The sequence below is a fragment of the Nothobranchius furzeri genome, chromosome 4 (genome assembly GCF_043380555.1).
Source record: "Nothobranchius furzeri strain GRZ-AD chromosome 4, NfurGRZ-RIMD1, whole genome shotgun sequence".
NCBI classification, from domain to species: Eukaryota; Metazoa; Chordata; class Actinopteri; order Cyprinodontiformes; family Nothobranchiidae; genus Nothobranchius; species Nothobranchius furzeri.
Window position 1 is genome coordinate 86,058,087 of NC_091744.1, and position 17,426 is coordinate 86,075,512.

The 17,426-nt window shown below is 42.9% G+C and overlaps 2 protein-coding genes across 3 annotated transcripts; one reads left to right on the forward strand and one right to left on the reverse strand.

Moving 5' to 3' along the window:
- Nucleotides 1-2,359: 2,359 nt before the first annotated feature.
- prmt7 (protein arginine methyltransferase 7) lies at nucleotides 2,360-10,679 on the forward strand. Its single transcript, XM_015965326.3, has 17 exons — nucleotides 2,360-2,588; nucleotides 3,197-3,233; nucleotides 3,469-3,618; nucleotides 3,902-4,010; nucleotides 4,212-4,324; nucleotides 5,021-5,250; nucleotides 5,322-5,502; nucleotides 5,598-5,725; nucleotides 5,821-5,959; nucleotides 6,032-6,115; nucleotides 6,206-6,253; nucleotides 6,343-6,432; nucleotides 7,799-7,960; nucleotides 8,521-8,595; nucleotides 9,806-9,966; nucleotides 10,040-10,136; nucleotides 10,319-10,679. The coding sequence occupies exons 1-17, from the start codon at nucleotides 2,494-2,496 to the stop codon at nucleotides 10,475-10,477; spliced, it is 2,058 nt and encodes a 685-aa protein (XP_015820812.3). The 5' UTR covers nucleotides 2,360-2,493; the 3' UTR covers nucleotides 10,478-10,679.
- Nucleotides 10,680-12,746: 2,067 nt separating this feature from the next.
- On the reverse strand, nucleotides 12,747-17,344 carry ciapin1 (cytokine induced apoptosis inhibitor 1). Of its 2 annotated transcripts, none has more exons than XM_015965328.3 (9): nucleotides 17,262-17,344; nucleotides 16,357-16,553; nucleotides 16,052-16,195; nucleotides 15,443-15,522; nucleotides 15,122-15,290; nucleotides 14,966-15,042; nucleotides 14,739-14,860; nucleotides 13,130-13,208; nucleotides 12,747-13,057 (listed from the first exon to the last, which is right to left on the reverse strand). In XM_015965328.3, exons 2-9 carry the CDS (start codon nucleotides 16,511-16,513, stop codon nucleotides 12,947-12,949), a joined length of 939 nt encoding a protein of 312 aa, XP_015820814.1. In that variant the 5' UTR covers nucleotides 16,514-16,553; nucleotides 17,262-17,344; the 3' UTR covers nucleotides 12,747-12,946. The 2 variants fall into 2 exon arrangements, with proteins under 2 accessions (XP_015820814.1, XP_015820813.1); XM_015965327.3 differs by having other exon boundaries at nucleotides 17,120-17,262.
- Nucleotides 17,345-17,426: the final 82 nt, after the last annotated feature.

Here is a 17,426-nt window from a genome sequence, read left to right on the forward strand (position 1 = left end):
TGACTCGACCAGCTGCAAACTTCCATCTTTGTTCTGACCATTCCTCTCCTGCTCTGTTTCTCAGGAATTACAGGTGGAAAACATTTCCTACTCGTGTAAAAAATCTGTGTGAATAACCAGTCCAGTCTGGTAGAAGCTAGTGGGAACCAGTACAGAGAATCCAGAACGGAGTACATCATTTTGGCTGCGAAATCTTTAAATGTTTTGATTTCTTTTAATAATCACCTTTTATTGTTTTGCTTTAAAATCCTCTCCAGGTCTATCCTTTTTAGACTGAAGGTTTTATTCTGATTTTTAGTAAGTATTTATTATATTTATGTGGGTTTTCGGCTTTTTTACTGTCTGAATAAATCTTTATAAACAGAAAGATTAATAAATTCTTCACAAAGGCTTTTTATTTAGAAATCCAGCATGTTAAATACATAACACACAATCCATGAACAAATAATAGAAATGTATTTCAAAGGAGCATTTTACTTGTTGCATATTATGTAATAATTGACTAATTTAGATATAAGTGGCATTATTTAGTTTTGAAAATCTCAGCATGTTTTAAACAGTTCTGAAACTTAAAGAGCAAGTCACCCCCTACCAGAGTCAAACTCCACTCCCACTTATTGTTTGAAAAATGCAACAAATGCTGTTGTCTAGCAGACCGAGAGGGCGGAGCTGCCAACAAATACACACACACACACACACACACACATACAGGCTCACAACAACATTGTGACATCATATGGTACCAGCTAACATTCTAGGTTACCTCTTAGCCAATAGCAGTGGCAGATTTAAATTCAAATGCAGTGCAGAGTTTTTACCTGACAACGGCACAACACTGAAAGTTTTAGGCAGAAAATTAAAATTTTAACTAAAATGCACTAAAGTGCAAAACTTGACTACTCGTGTCTGCAGCACTATTAGACACGCATTTATATAGTTTATCAGAAAAAAAATAGTTGATTTGGGGGTGACTTGCTCTTTAAAGGCAAACACCCAAATATGTAAAATATGCACACTTATGTAACTATAGTTTTATATTATTTAAATTAAATGTCAACCATCTGAAGAAAAACCTCTGTGGTTTTCCATCAAAATGATTTTAAAGGTTTGTGTGTGTAAGTAAAGCTTATTCACATAGCATCTATCAGAAAAAATCACATTAAAATAAAAGATCAACAAATGAAGATCACAATCAACATCTGTGGAAGATGTTTTAGGTTAATGTTCAACAAATTATTCTGAGTTTTCATTTATGTTTATTCTTATTTATTATTAGATATTTAGGTTAAACTGTTTTTTTTTACTTTTTCAGTTTATTTTCAGAAATTTTGTAACCAATACAAAACAACGCAACAATAATAACCGCCAGGGGCCAATTAATACTCAAATGAGATATCACAAGTAACATTTAACTTTTTTTTTTAGAGAGCAAAGTTAAGATTTTAATAGCTTTAACTTTATTGGAATGTTTAATAGTTTTAATATATTGTTTGATCTCATTTTCAAATATAGAAAACAATGTTTTTGATTAGAATATCAACATTTATGCCATTTGGCTTCATAAAATAACAAAATCCATCCATACATCGATTTTCATCCACTTATCCAGGGTCGGCTCGCGGGGGCAGCGGCCTAAGCAGGGAGGCCCAGACTTCCCTGGCCAGGTGAGAGACATAGTCCCTCCACCGTGTCCTGGGTCTCCCTTTAGGCCTCCTTCCGGTTGGAAGTGCCTGGAAAATCTCACCAGGGAGGCGTCAAGGAGGCATCCCGACCAGATGCCCGAGCCACCTCAACTGGCTCCTCTCGATGTGGAGGAGCAGCGGGTCTACTCCGAGCCCCTCCCGGATGACCGAGATTCTCACCCTATCTCTAAGGGAGAGCCCAGCCACTCTTCGGAGAAAACTCATTTTGGCCGCTTGTATCCGTGATCTCGTTCTTTCGGTCACTACCCAAAGCTCATGACCATAGGTGAGGGTAGGAACGTAGATCGACCGGTAAATCGAGAGCTTCGCCTTCTGACTCAGCTCTCTCTTCACCACGACAGACCGGTACAACGCCCGCATCACTGCAGACGCAGCACCAATCCGCCTTTCGATCTCACGCTCCAGTTTTCCCTCACTCGTGAACAAACCCTGAGATACTTAAACTCCTCCACTTGGGGCAGGACCTCATCCCTGACCCGGAGAAGGCGTTCTACCCTTTTCCAATTCAAATAACAGAGTATTATATAAAAATACTGTTCAGTGAAGCCTAACAATATATGTTCAAAACAAAAAGGAAAAAAAAAAGGTTTTATTTTCAGATTAAGAAAATTTCCTGGTCACGTGACCAAAATAATTCGTGACGTCAAAATGCAATATGGCGGCCTTCGTTGGATCAACGTCGTGTCAGTAATCTGGTTCATTTTTTACTTTATTGGTAAATAATTCTGAAAAGCCACTTTTTGTTTTACTTATTTTTTTAATTTTCTGGGTTGGGGACTTTTCACCGAAGATGAAGACCCTCTGCGGAAGAGTGAACCCGACCACCGGAGCGCTGGACTGGGTCGAGGAGGGCGAGGAGTACGACTACCACCAGGAGATAGCCAGGTAGCTGCGGATGGCGCAGCGGGGCCGAGAGCGACTCTCCCCGGGGAAGGCTGAAGCAGTGGCCCGCTGAGTGGCTCTCTGACACGAGCTGAAAGGGCTTCCAATAACCGGATGCTTTTATTTTATTTATTTATTAACCTCTTTATCAAAAGATTAATAATAAAGGTTTAATTCCTCCTGGATAAAACCAAACTAAATGTATAAACTAAAAATAATCTTATAAAGCTTTAACTCCGTTATTGTCACCTTTAGGCGCTTCAGGGACCAAACTGCAAGTAAAATAATCAAAAATCTAAACAGCAGCAGATTATTTGTAGTTAACAGGAAAATGAGCAAAACAGACCTGAAACTATTGTGTATTTCATTAGTGATAAATATTATCCTCTCCTCTCAAAATAAATGAATGAAGTAAACTAAAATTCTTAGTTTACATTATGAGGCACAAAGTAAACTGTTGTCTAGTTTGGACTATTTAATTGTCTTTATATTTTACGGCTGACTGACATCAGGTTTAAGTAGAAAATGTTTTTATCTCCATGTGCTGTCATTTTTTAAACCATCACTTCTTCACTTTTACGCAGATATTCATGTTTGTTTCTGTGTTTCAGGTCGTGTTATGCTGATATGCTGCATGATCACGACAGGGTGAGATCTCGTTCAGCATCATTTTAATCTCTATTTGAAGTAATTAATAATAATAAACAAAAATATGCGTTCAAATTAGTTGGAAGGATCCACGATTCTTTGCTATTCATTGTTTGGTTTGTTGATAGTTTGATTTTTCCTGTAGATTATGTGATTTTTTTCATAAAAAGCAAGTAAAAAACTCGTGTTCAGATTTTTTTTAACCATATTTGAACATTTGTGTTTTTCCTTCCAGAATGAGAAGTATTACCAGGGCATCCGGGCGGCTGTAGCCCGAGTAAAGGCTCGTGGTGAGAAGGTGGTTGTCCTGGACATCGGGACGGGGACAGGCCTGCTGTCCATGATGGCCCTCACTGCTGGAGCGGACTTCTGCTACGCTGTGGAGGTTTATTCACATCTGTGCTATTGATATTAGCTTTTCCTCCTAAATCATTGCATGACATCATTATTCTCAGATGCCTGTTGTGGATTTCTCCCCGTGTAATGGCATTTGGCCAGTCGCTAACATTTTGTGAGTTTATTGTGGAAAATAGTTCAAGAAATAAAGGCAAATTCTGACATTTAAGCAGCTGAAGGTGCTGAATATTTGCTCATTTCTCATCTGTTTGAGCTTCTAAACTTTGTTCCTCATAAATATTCTTTACCGTGTGATTTTGTTGTTCCTGCAGGTCTTTAAGCCCATGGCTGAAGCAGCTCAGTGCATCGTGGAGAAAAACGGCTTTTCTGACAAGATCAAGATTATCAACAAGCACTCGACAGACGTGACCGTAGGACCGGGTCAGTGAGAACACACACACTTTAAGATGAACACACACACTTTATGCTGTGAAAAATGTTCAGTAATTCCAAATTTTGTCATTAAATTGATGAAAACCTCTCAACATTTTCTAAAATCTAAGTGGTTTTCTAACTTCTCAGCCTTTAAACGTGACTTCACCATCATCGTGTAACATTTGTATTTGTGGTTCTTCTGAACAGGAGGAGATATGCAGGAAAAGGCGAATTTACTGATCACAGAGCTGTTTGACACCGAGCTGATCGGTGAGGGAGCTCTGCCCAGTTATGAGCATGCTCACCAGAACCTGGTCCAGGTTTGTGTTTTTGTAAACGTCATTTTCTGTAAGTTCCTGATTATCACACTCAGGCCTAGTCCACACGTAGCCGGGTTTTTTTAAAAACGAATATCCGCCCCTCCAAAAACTTGCATCCACTCCACCTCGTTTTAGAAAAAAACTCTGTCCACACGTACCCGGATAAATACGTTGTTAAGGACATGCCAGACCTGTAGGTGGCAGTACTTCCCCCGTTCTTAACCTCGTCCTTCGTCTGTGGTCTTCCGCAAGGAGCAGTAATTCCGCTTGCAAAAACAAACAAGCAGAAAGCGCTTGGACAATTGATAAAGCGAGCGCAGCTCTGAGGGCATCCATGCTGTCGGCTAGTGTAAACACAGGTCGCACACGTGATGTCAGCATTTTTTGTCGCGGAAAGTGACGTTGCGGACCTTAAAACTCCGGTTTTGTCCGTCCACACGCAGACACCCAAAACGGAGAAAACGCAGATCTTCACTTTGGCCGGAGTTTTTAAAAAGATCCGTTTTTGTGTGAAAAAACTCAGTTTTCGTGTGGATGACAGGCCAAAACGTAGAAAAATATCTACGTTTTGGCAGATCCCCGGCTACGTGTGGACAGGGTCTAAAGCTGAAGCTTTGCTGCTCGTCTCTCTGGACTCATCTGTTTTTTCCAGAGCATCAGATTCACTTTTTGGTTAACTTGACTCTCCCCTTGCAGGCGGACTGTGAAGCGGTCCCTCACCGGGCCACCGTCTACGCCCAGCTGGTTGAGTCGGATCTTCTGTGGAGTTGGGCGCAGCTGAAGCCAGTGGAGGTGGAGGGGGCTCGTCTGGTCCCACCGCCCGCTGCAGGCTGCTGTGCCGGGGCTCATTCTGTGTGCGACATCCAGCTAAGCCAGGTCCCCCCCACCAGTTTCACCCCTCTGAGTCCTGTCTGCACCATGTTCAGGTAAAACGTCATTTTAAAGATCTCATTTTTGCACCTGCAGTCGTTTTCATGTCTGCCTGAATCCTCTTCAGGCTAGACTTCAGTAAACCGGTAAGCAGCGCCCCCCAGTTCCACTCCTCCAGGTTCTCCGCTCAGTCTGGTGGCCGAGCTCAGGTTGTCCTGTCCTGGTGGGACCTCCACATGGATCCCAGTGGAACCATCGTGTGCTCCATGGCTCCCAGTTGGACGTACCCACAGCCAGAGATGGCCCCAGTGAGTCACTGGTCCGAGGCTGGTTTGTGCTTAGACCTTTAAGATGAGTGTTTCCTGTTGAAGCTGAGCCCCTGCCCTGCTGTTTGGTGTTTCAGTGGCGGGATCACTGGATGCAGAGCGTGTACTTCCTGCCTGCAGAAAGCTTGGTTACCGCGGGAGACGATCTCAGGCTGACAGTCTGCCATGATGACTACAGCCTCTGGTACAGCCTGCAGTCTCACAGGTACTCGGCGTATATTTTTATTCTTTCCATTTATAATCTCAGAATGAGCTTTTCCACATCAGTTTGGCTGAACCGGTCTAATGGTGATGTTTCAGGCAGCAGGAAGTACCGTCAGAGTCTCCTCCCTCCCGCCCGTGTTGCACCTGCCAGGCTCACCTGGTTTGGACTCGGCCCCGTTTTGGTGAACTCAACGACAGGCAGCGTACGGAGAGCTACGCCGCGGCTCTACGCAGCGTAAGAGGACCGGCAGCAATTCTGAGCTGGTACGAGCGTGTTGGCGTGTTTGATCACGGTTCTAACCTGCAGGTTCTGCGCGAGGATGGTGTGTGTCTCTCCATCAGCGATGGAAGTCTGCTTCCTGTGTTCGCTCACATGCTGGGAGCCAAGAAGGTCCTCGGCTATTCCAACTCAGTTAAACACTAAAGACGTAAAAGCCAAAAGCAGCTCAGATGTGTGATTTTGTGCTTCTGTCTCCATCAGGTGTTCAGTCTGGAAAACCGCAGAATGTTTAAACAGGTTATTGAGCAGGTAACGTCTCAGTTCAGCAGCTGTTTTTCAGGCTTGGTGGCTGTTGTCTGGTGGGTGAAGAAGACTGATTCACTGCACCTTTCCTGCAGGTGTTGGAAGCAAACTCAGTGCGAGGAGGAGTTGAGCTGCTGGAGGTCAGACCCGATCAGCTGACCAGCAATGACCTCAGAGGAGAACAGGTAATTAGTTTAGTTTCTATTGGTCACGAGGAGGCAGAGAACACGTGATCCTAGGGATGGGTACCTTTGACATTTGAATCGATTCGGTACTAATTCCCGGTACCTAGGAATCGATACCGGTACTTAACGGTACCAATTTTCGATACTTTTGAGTGTTTATTATTTTAATTCTCTTTTATAATTAAATATATATTTTTCTCAATATATAACCATATTTGATAAATATCACGATAAATAACATACAACTGTTTGTATTTTAACATCGTCCTTGTAGTTTTATAAGCTGATAATTAAACTGAAGCAAACATCTTTACTGTGAACTAAATTTACTGTGTGTCTTCATTCCTTTTGCCGTCCTTTTTCTTTTGATTTTTCCTACTGGGAAGTTAGAATTTCCGAGGAGAAAGCGAACGCACCATTAGCTGATAACAACGGTGGCAATGGAAGCTAACATATCAAGCTAACGTTATCTTAAACAGTTTATTTAGCTGCTGGAGCAGATTAAAACGATGATGCCTCACACTTAGATCGTTGTCGCTGGTTTCATCTTCACCCAATCACCCGTCGCGTTTAGTAAAGTGAAGCCAAACTTTAGAGCGTGTTCATGTTCTTCTAGTCGGAAATTCGGAGTTCCGAGGAGAAAGTGAACGCACCATTAGCGCAACGGAAGCTAACATATCAAGCTAACGTTATCTTAAACATTTTATTTACCTACCGGAGCAGATTAAGATGAGGATGTCTCACTTAGATCGTTGTCGCTGGTTTCATCATCACCCAGTTACCCATCACATTTAGTGAAGTGGACCCAAGCGTTAGCGTGCGTTCTTTCTACCGTGCTGCTCTGTTTACAACTCGCTCTCAGTGACCGACAACATAACGCTCTTGCGCATGCGCAGCTGTCTAGGCAAGTTCTCGTTGTGAAGGACGGGTACTGAAACGAGGCACCGTTTCAAATGACGTGAATCGGTGCTCAGTCGGTACTATGGAATTCGGTCGCTACCTTAAAAAGTACCGAATTCTGTACCCAACGCTACGTGATCCAGTTTCTTATTTTTTATATTTGCTTCCAACGAGACAGATTTCCCCGAATTGCTCTTAAAGCAGTGGCTTTCTGAGGTTTTGTCTGACTTTAGCTGCTTTTTCTGGTAGACTGGCATAACACTGTGCAGAAAAAGACGAGTGTTGTAGCGCAGGGGGACGAAAGCCCAGAGATCTGCTTATAGCAGGTGAAATCATCAACTGTATAAAGGCTTTTCAGCTTGCTGGTCTTTGGAAATGACCTTTTTGTAGAGAATTGCCTGCTGCTAATAACTCAAAGATGATTTGTGTTGATAATTTAACACAAAATAATAACTGTCTTTATTAGATTTCAGTCCTGATGGGTGAGCCGTTCTTCAGCACCAGCCTCCTGCCGTGGCACTCTCTGTTCTTCTGGTACTGTCGCACAGCCTTGGCCGGCCTCCTGCGATCCGACGCCGCCATCCTGCCCGGCTCCGCCTCCCTCCATATGGCGGCTGTGGAGTTCCAGGTCAGAAAACCTCCATTCACTTAAATCGGATGCTGTGGGGTTGTGTGGTCAGTATCTTACCAGCGGTAGATGGAAGTCGGAGCGATCTGGGCTCGGGGCGTCGGGGAGGATTTCTCACACTAAATGCCATCAAGTGCAGGATCCATTCAAGGGTGAATTAAAACATCTGAACAACTTTTATGTGTTTTATTTCCTCATCTTTTAGCATTAATATCATCTTTGAGCTATCAACATTTTCTCAACAAACTGCTGAAATGTCCTTTCACCCGAGTCAGCCAGCCTCCTGACTCGAACAGATATCGTCTCATCTCTCCTACTAGAGGCAGCAGAAACGACTCGTTTCACTTCTCGGTCCCTGAGATGGAAAAAAGTACAAAATAGTGTAATTAAATGATTAAAACGATGTTTTATTTGGTCATTGCATCCAATTACTGTGTGTTTGGATTGCTGTTGAGTTATTACCGTTCCAGCTGGAAACATGGAAGATTTGAAACAACATTTATTATGTTTTCATACAAAAACCCGCTGTTCTGATTTCCTTGTTTTTGTTTATATTTTAGGATTTGTGGAAGATACGAGCTCCATGTGGAACCTGTGAAGGCTTTGATGTCACCCCCATGGATGAAATGGTCCAGGTAACATTTTAAAGTTTATCTGAAGCTAGTTTTGCTTATATAAATAGATCGATATCGTCCGATGGTTGTTATTATTAAACAAATCGGTATAATTCTGATGAGTAAAACTGGCCCGATATTAACAACCGATATTTTTATCAATGTGTTGTCCTTTATGTATCTGTAGACAGACAGACACATAGATAGATAGATAGATAGATAGATAGATAGAGAGATAGATAGATAGATAGATAGATAGATAGATAGATAGATAGATAGATAGATATAGACAGATAGACAGACAGACAGATAAATAGACAGACAGACATATATAGATAGACACTGATAGATATAGATATATAGACAGACAGACAGATATAGATAGACACTGATAGATAGACAGATAGATATATAGACAGACAGACAGATATAGATAGACACTGATAGATATAGATAGACAGACACAGACAGACACAGACAGACAGATAGATACAGACAGAGATAGACACATAGACAGATAGATGATAGATACACACACAGACAGACAGACAGATAGATGATAGATAGACAGATAGACACAGACAGACAGACACACACACACAGACAGACAGATAGATGATAGATAGACAGATAGACACAGATAGACACAGACAGACAGAGATAGACCCACAGACAGATAGATGATAGATACACACACACACACAGACAGACAGACAGACAGACAGATAGATACACACACACACAGACAGACAGACAGATAGATGATAGATAGACAGATAGACACAGACAGACAGAGATAGACCCACAGACAGATAGATGATAGATACACACACACACACAGACAGACAGACAGACAGACAGACAGATAGATACACACACACACACAGACAGACACACAGACAGACAGAACCTAATGGAAAACTCTGGTCAGATGCTTGTAAAACACATCCAGTGTTATCACGAGATCTTATTGTGTGATATTTCAGTGTTTTGATTTCTATTCATTTAACGTCGATAAATATTGGTAATCAAATATAACAACGATATTAATATGGACGTTTTCATGTGGGTGCATCCTGTTAACCTTTCCGAGTACAGGTAAAAACGTACGTTTTAAAGCACCTGTGACCCTGTGGGTCCGAGTTAATTATTAGTGATTATTTTATCTGAAAAAGGACCGAAATGTGGGGTTTCAGCCCAAACTCGTCTGCATGAACTGCTGTCTCTGCAGCGGTCTCTGGATTTCCGTGAGTCCCGCGAGGCGGAGCCCCACCCCCTCTGGGAGTACCCGTGTCGAGCTCTAACTCAGTCCACCGCTGCCATGACCTTTGACTTCACACAATGTGTCCCTCAACAGCCAATCAGCAGCCAGGGCTCCCTACCTTTGATACGGTAGTTAGTAAATCCACAAAAACATTTACTCCGTGTGTGTGAAGTCGTTAATCTGTTAAAATGTCTGATTCAGAGCTGGTTGTTGCCATGGCGTCGCCTTGTGGATGGAATATCACCTGACTGATGACATCACCGTCAGCGCAGGTCTAACCAAACCAATCAGTGATCAGGTACTACTCATTCTTTTTGCTCATTAGTCGTCTGATTTATGAATTTATGGAAGTATTAAAGTCGTATTAATATCTGAACTGTTGTGTGGCGTTTATAAAGCAAAGCTGGATCCGTAAAGATTCCTGCAGTTGAAAATCTGGTGACTCTGAATTCATTTGGGTTTTTGGGACGTTTCCTGCAGGGCGACTGCGAGTGGAGTCGACACAGGAAGCAGGGAGTTTACTTCCTCAGGCCGGCGTGGGAGAGTTCAGGTGACGGCCGGGCGGCGCTGTCCTACAGCTTCACCTTTGAACCCAGTTTAGGAGACATTAAGATGGACTTTAGCATCACAAACCAGTGATTCTGGAGAGGCTTCACCTCCGTTTTTGTATTTTGGTGCCCGTTTAACACGTGTGGTTACGATCATCATTACCATTTGCCTTTTATTGACACATGACCGCTCTCAGGATGAAGCAGGCTGCAGAGTTTGAACTTTCTACATCCCAGAATGTTCTTCTGAAAAAGTTTTGCATTAAACATTAAAACCATTTAATGCCAACTGATATATTTAAATGAGTTCAGTGTTTGGCATGGCAGCAGCACTAGCCACTTACGTTTCTAAATCCAGATGTAGTCAGTCCCGGGTGAAACGTGTTTATAACCCAGCAAACATTTCACGGACTGAAGAGTGTTGCTCATACGGCTTTCCGACTGCTACAGCCTTCTGGTTTCCTGCTGTAACTGATGTCAACCTGCTGGTGAATGTCTGAGCACATTAGAAACAGAGAGAAGTAAATCTGTAACAGGATATCCACGGGTCCTTAAAAAGTCTTAAATTAGCTTTTCCAAATTTAAGGCCTTAAAAATCCTTAAAAATGACAAATAATAATCCTTAAATACAGTTTCCAAAGGTCTTAAATTACCAAAGACCCAATAAACAAGATTCTTTTATTTATTCTATATTCTATTTATTTCTATAATTTAGTGAATTTCTAGTTAGTGTTCTGCATTTTTTGTGTGCGATGTTGCCGTAAGCGGAACCGTACGCATTCAGTTGGTTGTGAAAGGGGGCTATTTTCAGATGAGCACATTAGCTGGTTAAGCTAGTGGGAGCTTGCGCCATGGGGAAGTGCAAGTTTAATGGTAACTGGATGGCTAATCCCACGTTAGCGACGTGGTTAGCACCTTCCTTCGTGGGGGGGTGGGGTTGTTAGCAGCTTGAAGGCTGCCTTGGACTTTACGGAGTTTTGAATTTTTATGCTCGTGATCGCCCCCTCAGGCCAAAAGCGTAACGGCAGCTTTAATAGTAGTCTCATGCTCGAGGTGCGCATGCTGTATGTACACACTCAACGAAAATAACAGCTGAGACAGTCCCGTGTGTGCGTGCGTGTGTGTGTGTGGCCCGGAGGACAGAGGGCAGGAGAACACGCAGCTAATTAATTAAATAATTTGGTTCTGTACCTTTCTCTTCAGCACAGCCGACAAAGGTTTATGATGGGTCAGTCCTCCTGCATGCTCAGATCATTCCCTTCCCTTGCTTGAAAAATTGTTCCAAAATGAAAGTTGAACCCACATCTTTTTATCTGTGAATTCAATGCCGTTCGGCGAGTCTCAAATAAAAATTTGAGCATCTTACTGTAAAAAAAAAATATACCATTAATGTAAAATGGTAAATGGCCTGTATTTGATATAGCGCCTTCTAGAGTTCTTGAAACCCCCCAAGGCGCTTTACAACACAATCAGTCATTCACCCATTCACACACACATTCACACACTGGTGGGGATGAGCTACAATGTAGCCACAGCTGCCCTGGGGCGCACTGACAGAGGCGAGGCTGCCGAGTTTTGGCTGTCAAACTTCCATAATGCCCCTTTAACTTAAATTTTAAAAAGAGCTTAAATTTGGTCAAAGTGGCCTTAAAAAGTCTTAAATGTGGCTCCCTTAAACCTGCAGATAACCTGTGTAAGTTATCTCCTTACCAGACTCGGGCTCTCTCGCTCCTGTTTAGTTTCATTTGCACGGCTCTGTGTACATCAGAGACAGGGTATCTGCAGGTTTAAGGGAGCCAAATTTAAGACTTTTTAAGACCTTTTTTAAGGCCACTTAGACCAAATTTAAGCTATTTTTATAATTAAATTTAAGCTTTATTTTCCAGCTATTGCCTGGAACCGGTGCTAACCGCGTTGCGAACATAGCATTAGCCACCCAGTTACCATCGAACTTGCACTTCCCCATGGCGCAAGCTCCCACTAGTTTAACCAGCTAATGTGCTCATCTAAAAATAGCCCCCTTTCACAAGCAACTGAATGTGTACGGTTCCGCTTACGCCAATATCACACACAAAAACTGCTGAAGACTAACTAGGAATTCATGAAAATTTCATAGAAATAAAATAATCTTGTTTATTGGGTCTTTGAAAATTTAAGACTTTTGGAAACTGTATTTAAGGATTATTTGTCATTTTTAATGATTTTTAAGGCCTTAAATTTGGAAAAGCTAATTTAAGACTTTTTAAAGGACCCGCGGATACCCTGCAGAGATGACATCACTTCCTGATTCAGGGATTAAGCGCACAGATGATTTTAAAGCACAAATTCACCATAATTTACAAACTCAAAAGTAAATCAAATTTGTTTTCTGTTTAATTTGCTTTTATTTCCCATCTCACTCTCGCTGAACTCCAATCTCATGAGAGGAAACTCATCTCACTCGCATCCCTGTCAGCAGACATGTCCGGAGAAAAATCCCAAAGGAAACCTTGGAGGATGGAATAAAGAGGAATGTAAATGTCTCGAAGCACGAGCAGCAGAACCGTGGAAGCTTTTCCCTTCAAGCGTCCGTCAGCGTTTTGTTGTCTAGAACAATCTTCTCTCCTGGTTTAAAGGCTGGCATCCCCAAATATGGGCAGCTGGCACATCGGAAGGCGTCGCCAAGGTAACACTGCCACAAAGAAGTCAGAGTTGTCATTTCCTCAGGAGTTGGTTCAGATCAAACAAGAACACGTCTACTCACACTGCCACATGCGGACTTTGGAAGGTTAGTTTTCTGTTTCTCTTTACTCTCCTCCAACTCTTCAGCGAGTCCACAAGTGCTACAAACACAGCAGGTCATGAAAAGGATTATTAGAAATATTCACAGCAAAGGTGGTTTGTATTATTTCTGATGGAAGACCAGGGGTCTCATTTATCAAACATTGCGTAGAATCCTTACTAAAACCGTCCTTAACTCATTCACCGCCAGCCGTTTCCTGATTGGTAAAGCCCTTCGCTGCCAGCATTTCTCACCGTTTTTTTAAGAGTGACAGAATGTTGCGCGCTAGCATGATGTCGACGCCAAAACAACCAAAACAAAGCAGAGACTCACCTCTTACATCAGGAAGAACCTGTGCGTTTCGAGCGTTATTCGTTCTTTCATAATCCGTTGTTCAGTTGCGATCGGCAGAAGCTTTTCCGGTTCGCGCCTCACTTTTTTTACAGCAGCGGCCCAAAACGATCTCCCAACACATGGATGTTCTGCTTCCTGATCACGTGACGTGTGCGGATGAAGATCGGCTTCAGAGCTGAGATGTTTGTTCTCTCGGCGCGGGGGCTCGTCCGACGCCCACACAGTAAAAACATGCAAATGACGACTTTAGTCATTTGCAGTGAATGAGTTAAGCTCAGCAAAAAATATGAACTTACGCCAAGCAGGTTTGTGATCTATCAAACATGGAGGACGCACAGCTGCACGCAATCTCCGCTCCATAAATCAGAGACTAACGAGAATGTTTCTCAGCTGCTTTTTAGTCACATCCCGCCCTCACCACGCCCACTTACTGCCATAAATAGTCAATGCAAAGTGCCTTGTGGATCTCATGCATATACATAAACCGGCTGTTGCAGCGCTCCGCCAATGACATGGCGACCGTAGATCACGGCAGATCAAGGAAGCGCTATTTCACAGAAGCAGAAGTTGAGGTACCTGTGGGTGAGGTGGAGAAATGAAAGGAAGTGCTTTTGCAAAACAAATAAGAGAAAATCCACGGAGTGGCACAGCGTTGCTGAAGCCGTCAATGCTGACTTCTTCAGAGAGATCTGTGGCGGATATAAAAAGAGTGGTCTAATCGGGGTTCGATCCCCAGACTCCCGGGTGAAAGTCAGGCGCGCTAACCAGTCAGCCAAACGGAGATCTCCCTTGTACAAGTAGCCAGGGCGCATGATCAGTCGGGTCACAGTGACAGGACACACACCGTCACAGACGCATGATGTTCGGTCTCAATCTGTCCCCCTGCTGATATTCTGCATTCCGTATTCTGCAGGATTTCATAACTGTATCTTCTCAGCAGCAGCGCTGCAGGTGCTCTCCATGTCCAGCATGTGCGTAAGCCAGGTCCTTAGTCAACTTAAAGTTGCGCACATTTTTCCGCTAAGTTTTCTTTCATAAATCCCAAAGTTTGCGTGGAAAATTGCTTACGCAGTTTTCCGACCCCGTTTTGTGCGTAAGCAAGCTTGATAAATGAGACCCCTGCAGTTTAACCAGAAGTGTTTGAATTGTAATGCAACAACTGAAGCTACTAATACTAATCTAATTACAGAGGTTGTTAGTAAAATACATAAAACATCCTTTTAAGTGGTGAACTCACCAGTTCTTGCAGGCTTTCTTCTTCTTGGTACCTCCTTCACCACAACTTGCAGCTTTCAAAGAAGCTGGATCTGGCTTCTTTAAGTCCTCTTCATCGAGCAGCGCATCAGAATCCAGCAAATCCTGACGTTAGCAGGAACACAAGTGAGGCTAGCAGAGCCAGAGGTTTTCTTTTATTGCATTCAGAGACGTTCCCTTCAAGGCGTCCAGCGCCAGTCGTGAACTCACCACATCGTCGTCATTCATGTCGTTGGCCGACAACGTCCACATTTTCACCGTGTTGGGATCCAGAGCAGGTTTCTCCGCTGAAAACAAACATTTGACCAGAAATGATAATCATCTCCTAAATAAAAGGAAAGCAAGGCCATTCAACTGTAAACCTACCTGGCTTGGGTGTCTTTTTTCCAAATGACAGCTTGATCTGGCTGGAAGATCCCACCTCATAGTTGGGTTTGGAGGCAGACACACGAACTCGGGACAGAGTGTTTCCTTGGTAACCGGTTGCTGCTCTAAAGGAGCTCAACGCCTCGGCGCCGAGTTCTGTTTTACTGACCTGAACGGTGAGAGGAACAAAACTGTGAGCGGACCTAAGGAGACTTCAGAAATAAGACATTCACTCTTTAATCCTACTGGAAAATGTGATTTCAATAATAACCGCCAAATAAACAACATTAGAAACGGAAACTGACCCTAACCCTAACTCACCTCTGTTACTGACATGAAGCCACACAACTTCAGCGTTGACATGAGTTTCTCAGTCGTCCTCACGCTCTGTGCTTCGGTGCCTAAAAATGAACATCGTCGTCATCTAGAATCATTCCAAACGGAAACATTTCATCATCCGATGATTTTGATAAACTTGTAAAAATGTATGAGGGCTTCATTTAAACGCAGAACACAAAAACAAGTGTTACACATCTAATTCATGCCTAAAATGGCCTGCATTTGATGTAGCACTAGAGTCCTGGGACCCCCCAAGGCGCTTTACAACACAAACAGCCATTCACACACTGGTGGTGATGAGCTACACTGTAGCCACAGCTGCCCTGGGGCACACAGACAGAGGTGAGGCTGCCGAGCACAGGCACCACCGGTCCCTCTGAACACCACCAGCAGGCAAGGAGGAGGGTTAAGTCTTGCCCAAGGACACAACGACAGCGACAGACTGAGCGGGGCTCGAACCTGCAACCTTCCGATTACGGGGCGAGCGCTTAACTCCTGCGCCACCGTCGCCCACAAACCTTGCCTTGTGTCATTCAAGAAGAGGGTGAGGAAAAACATTTGATCCACCACATAAGAGACAGTGTCTCCAACCTGTAACCGGCTCTTCCAGGACCAGCCTGCCACCAGGTTTGAGCACTCTGACCATTTCTGCCAAAACGTCTGAACTGTGGATGGAGGAGCCATCAGCCAAGAGGCAGGAGAGTACCCAATCAAAGGAGGACGCTGCATGAGAGGCTGAAATAAGAGGGGAAAAACATTTACTGGTATTCTACCAACTTCTTTTATGTTTTAATAACTGTCGGAATATCATAGCGAACATTTCACAGCATGTGTGTGCTGATGTGTGATAATAATCACCAAGTCTAGCTCAGTATAAAATAAACTTTAGGACTCACAGAGTAACATTCTCTCCATGTTCTCTACTGCCACTTTTCCATCCACCCCAACAACAGAACTCAGTTGTTCTGCATACTGTTTTAAGGCTTCTGGCGAAGATGGCTGCGCCCACACCAACAGAACCGTGTCTCCTGCCTTGATACCGAGGTCTGCCATGGTTTCCCGAAGAAAGATCTAGTCGCCGATTTACTCAAATCTGTAAAATAAAGAAGCTGGTTAAGGAAATCAGCGCAAACACAGAAACTACATTAGTTTAAACAATGAAGGGTTAAACCATCAACACGAGGATAATGCAGATAGGATTTCACACACATCACTGCACTTTATTGATTCACACCTAATTAGAAAGTTCAGGTCTTCATTATAACGTTTGATCAAAAAATTCTTGCAATAGTGAAACACAAAGGTGTGTAGTATTTTTATATCAGCAAAGAAAAATGCTGGGAGAGAAAATAACAGGCTTGCTGCTTTGATCCTAGATGTGTCAACAGAGTAAGTCAAGCTAAATGAGCAGTTTCACATCCATGTAAACACAAATTATTACAGTAAACATAGCACACCTGCCCTGACTACGGTATCAAACCTACGACCAAAGTAATAAAAATACGTATGACAATACTGTTTTTTTTAACTATTATTAAAATGTGAGTGATGCTTCGGTGTTTAACACGGGACAAAAGTGTTCACTTCAAACATCCGAAACGTAGCAAAAAGCAGAGTGACGCAGTTCTAACTGTTGAGGACATTTTTCAGATTTCTTACCGTTTTTAGATTGTTTAAATCCGATAAACATCTACCTCCAATGAACGTACACGTACGTTTGTACCGTGTTACTTTGAAGCTTTTCATTAAATTACATTTTCTAAACAAAACACATTTCCAGCAACTGTTCTCACAGACTCACCTGCTATCCTCCTGTTCGTTAAAAAGTCACGTACGCTTACGTTCGCCTCAGTTTCCTGTTTCTAATTTTCAAAATAAAATAATCGACCGAATTCTCTAGACATACTGTTTATTAAAGTCATTATATGCTGATAAGGATGTTCTTTTGAGATTTTATAAATATTTT

Bases quoted from the DNA above. Each gene is read 5' to 3' on its own strand.
- ciapin1 (XM_015965328.3), bottom strand. From the start codon at position 16,513: ATGGCAGACCTCGGTATCAAGGCAGGAGACACGGTTCTGTTGGTGTGG. The intron at 15,291-15,442 runs GTGAGTTAGGGT...CTCACCGTTCAG, and splicing joins GCTTCATGTCAGTAACAGAG to GTCAGTAAAACAGAACTCGG. The intron at 13,058-13,129 runs GTGAGTAGACGT...TCTTTGTGGCAG, and splicing joins CAAAGTCCGCATGTGGCAGT to TGTTACCTTGGCGACGCCTT.
- prmt7 (XM_015965326.3), top strand. From the start codon at position 2,494: ATGAAGACCCTCTGCGGAAGAGTGAACCCGACCACCGGAGCGCTGGAC. The intron at 2,589-3,196 runs GTAGCTGCGGAT...TCTGTGTTTCAG, and splicing joins TACCACCAGGAGATAGCCAG to GTCGTGTTATGCTGATATGC. The intron at 8,596-9,805 runs GTAACATTTTAA...CTGTCTCTGCAG, and splicing joins CCATGGATGAAATGGTCCAG to CGGTCTCTGGATTTCCGTGA.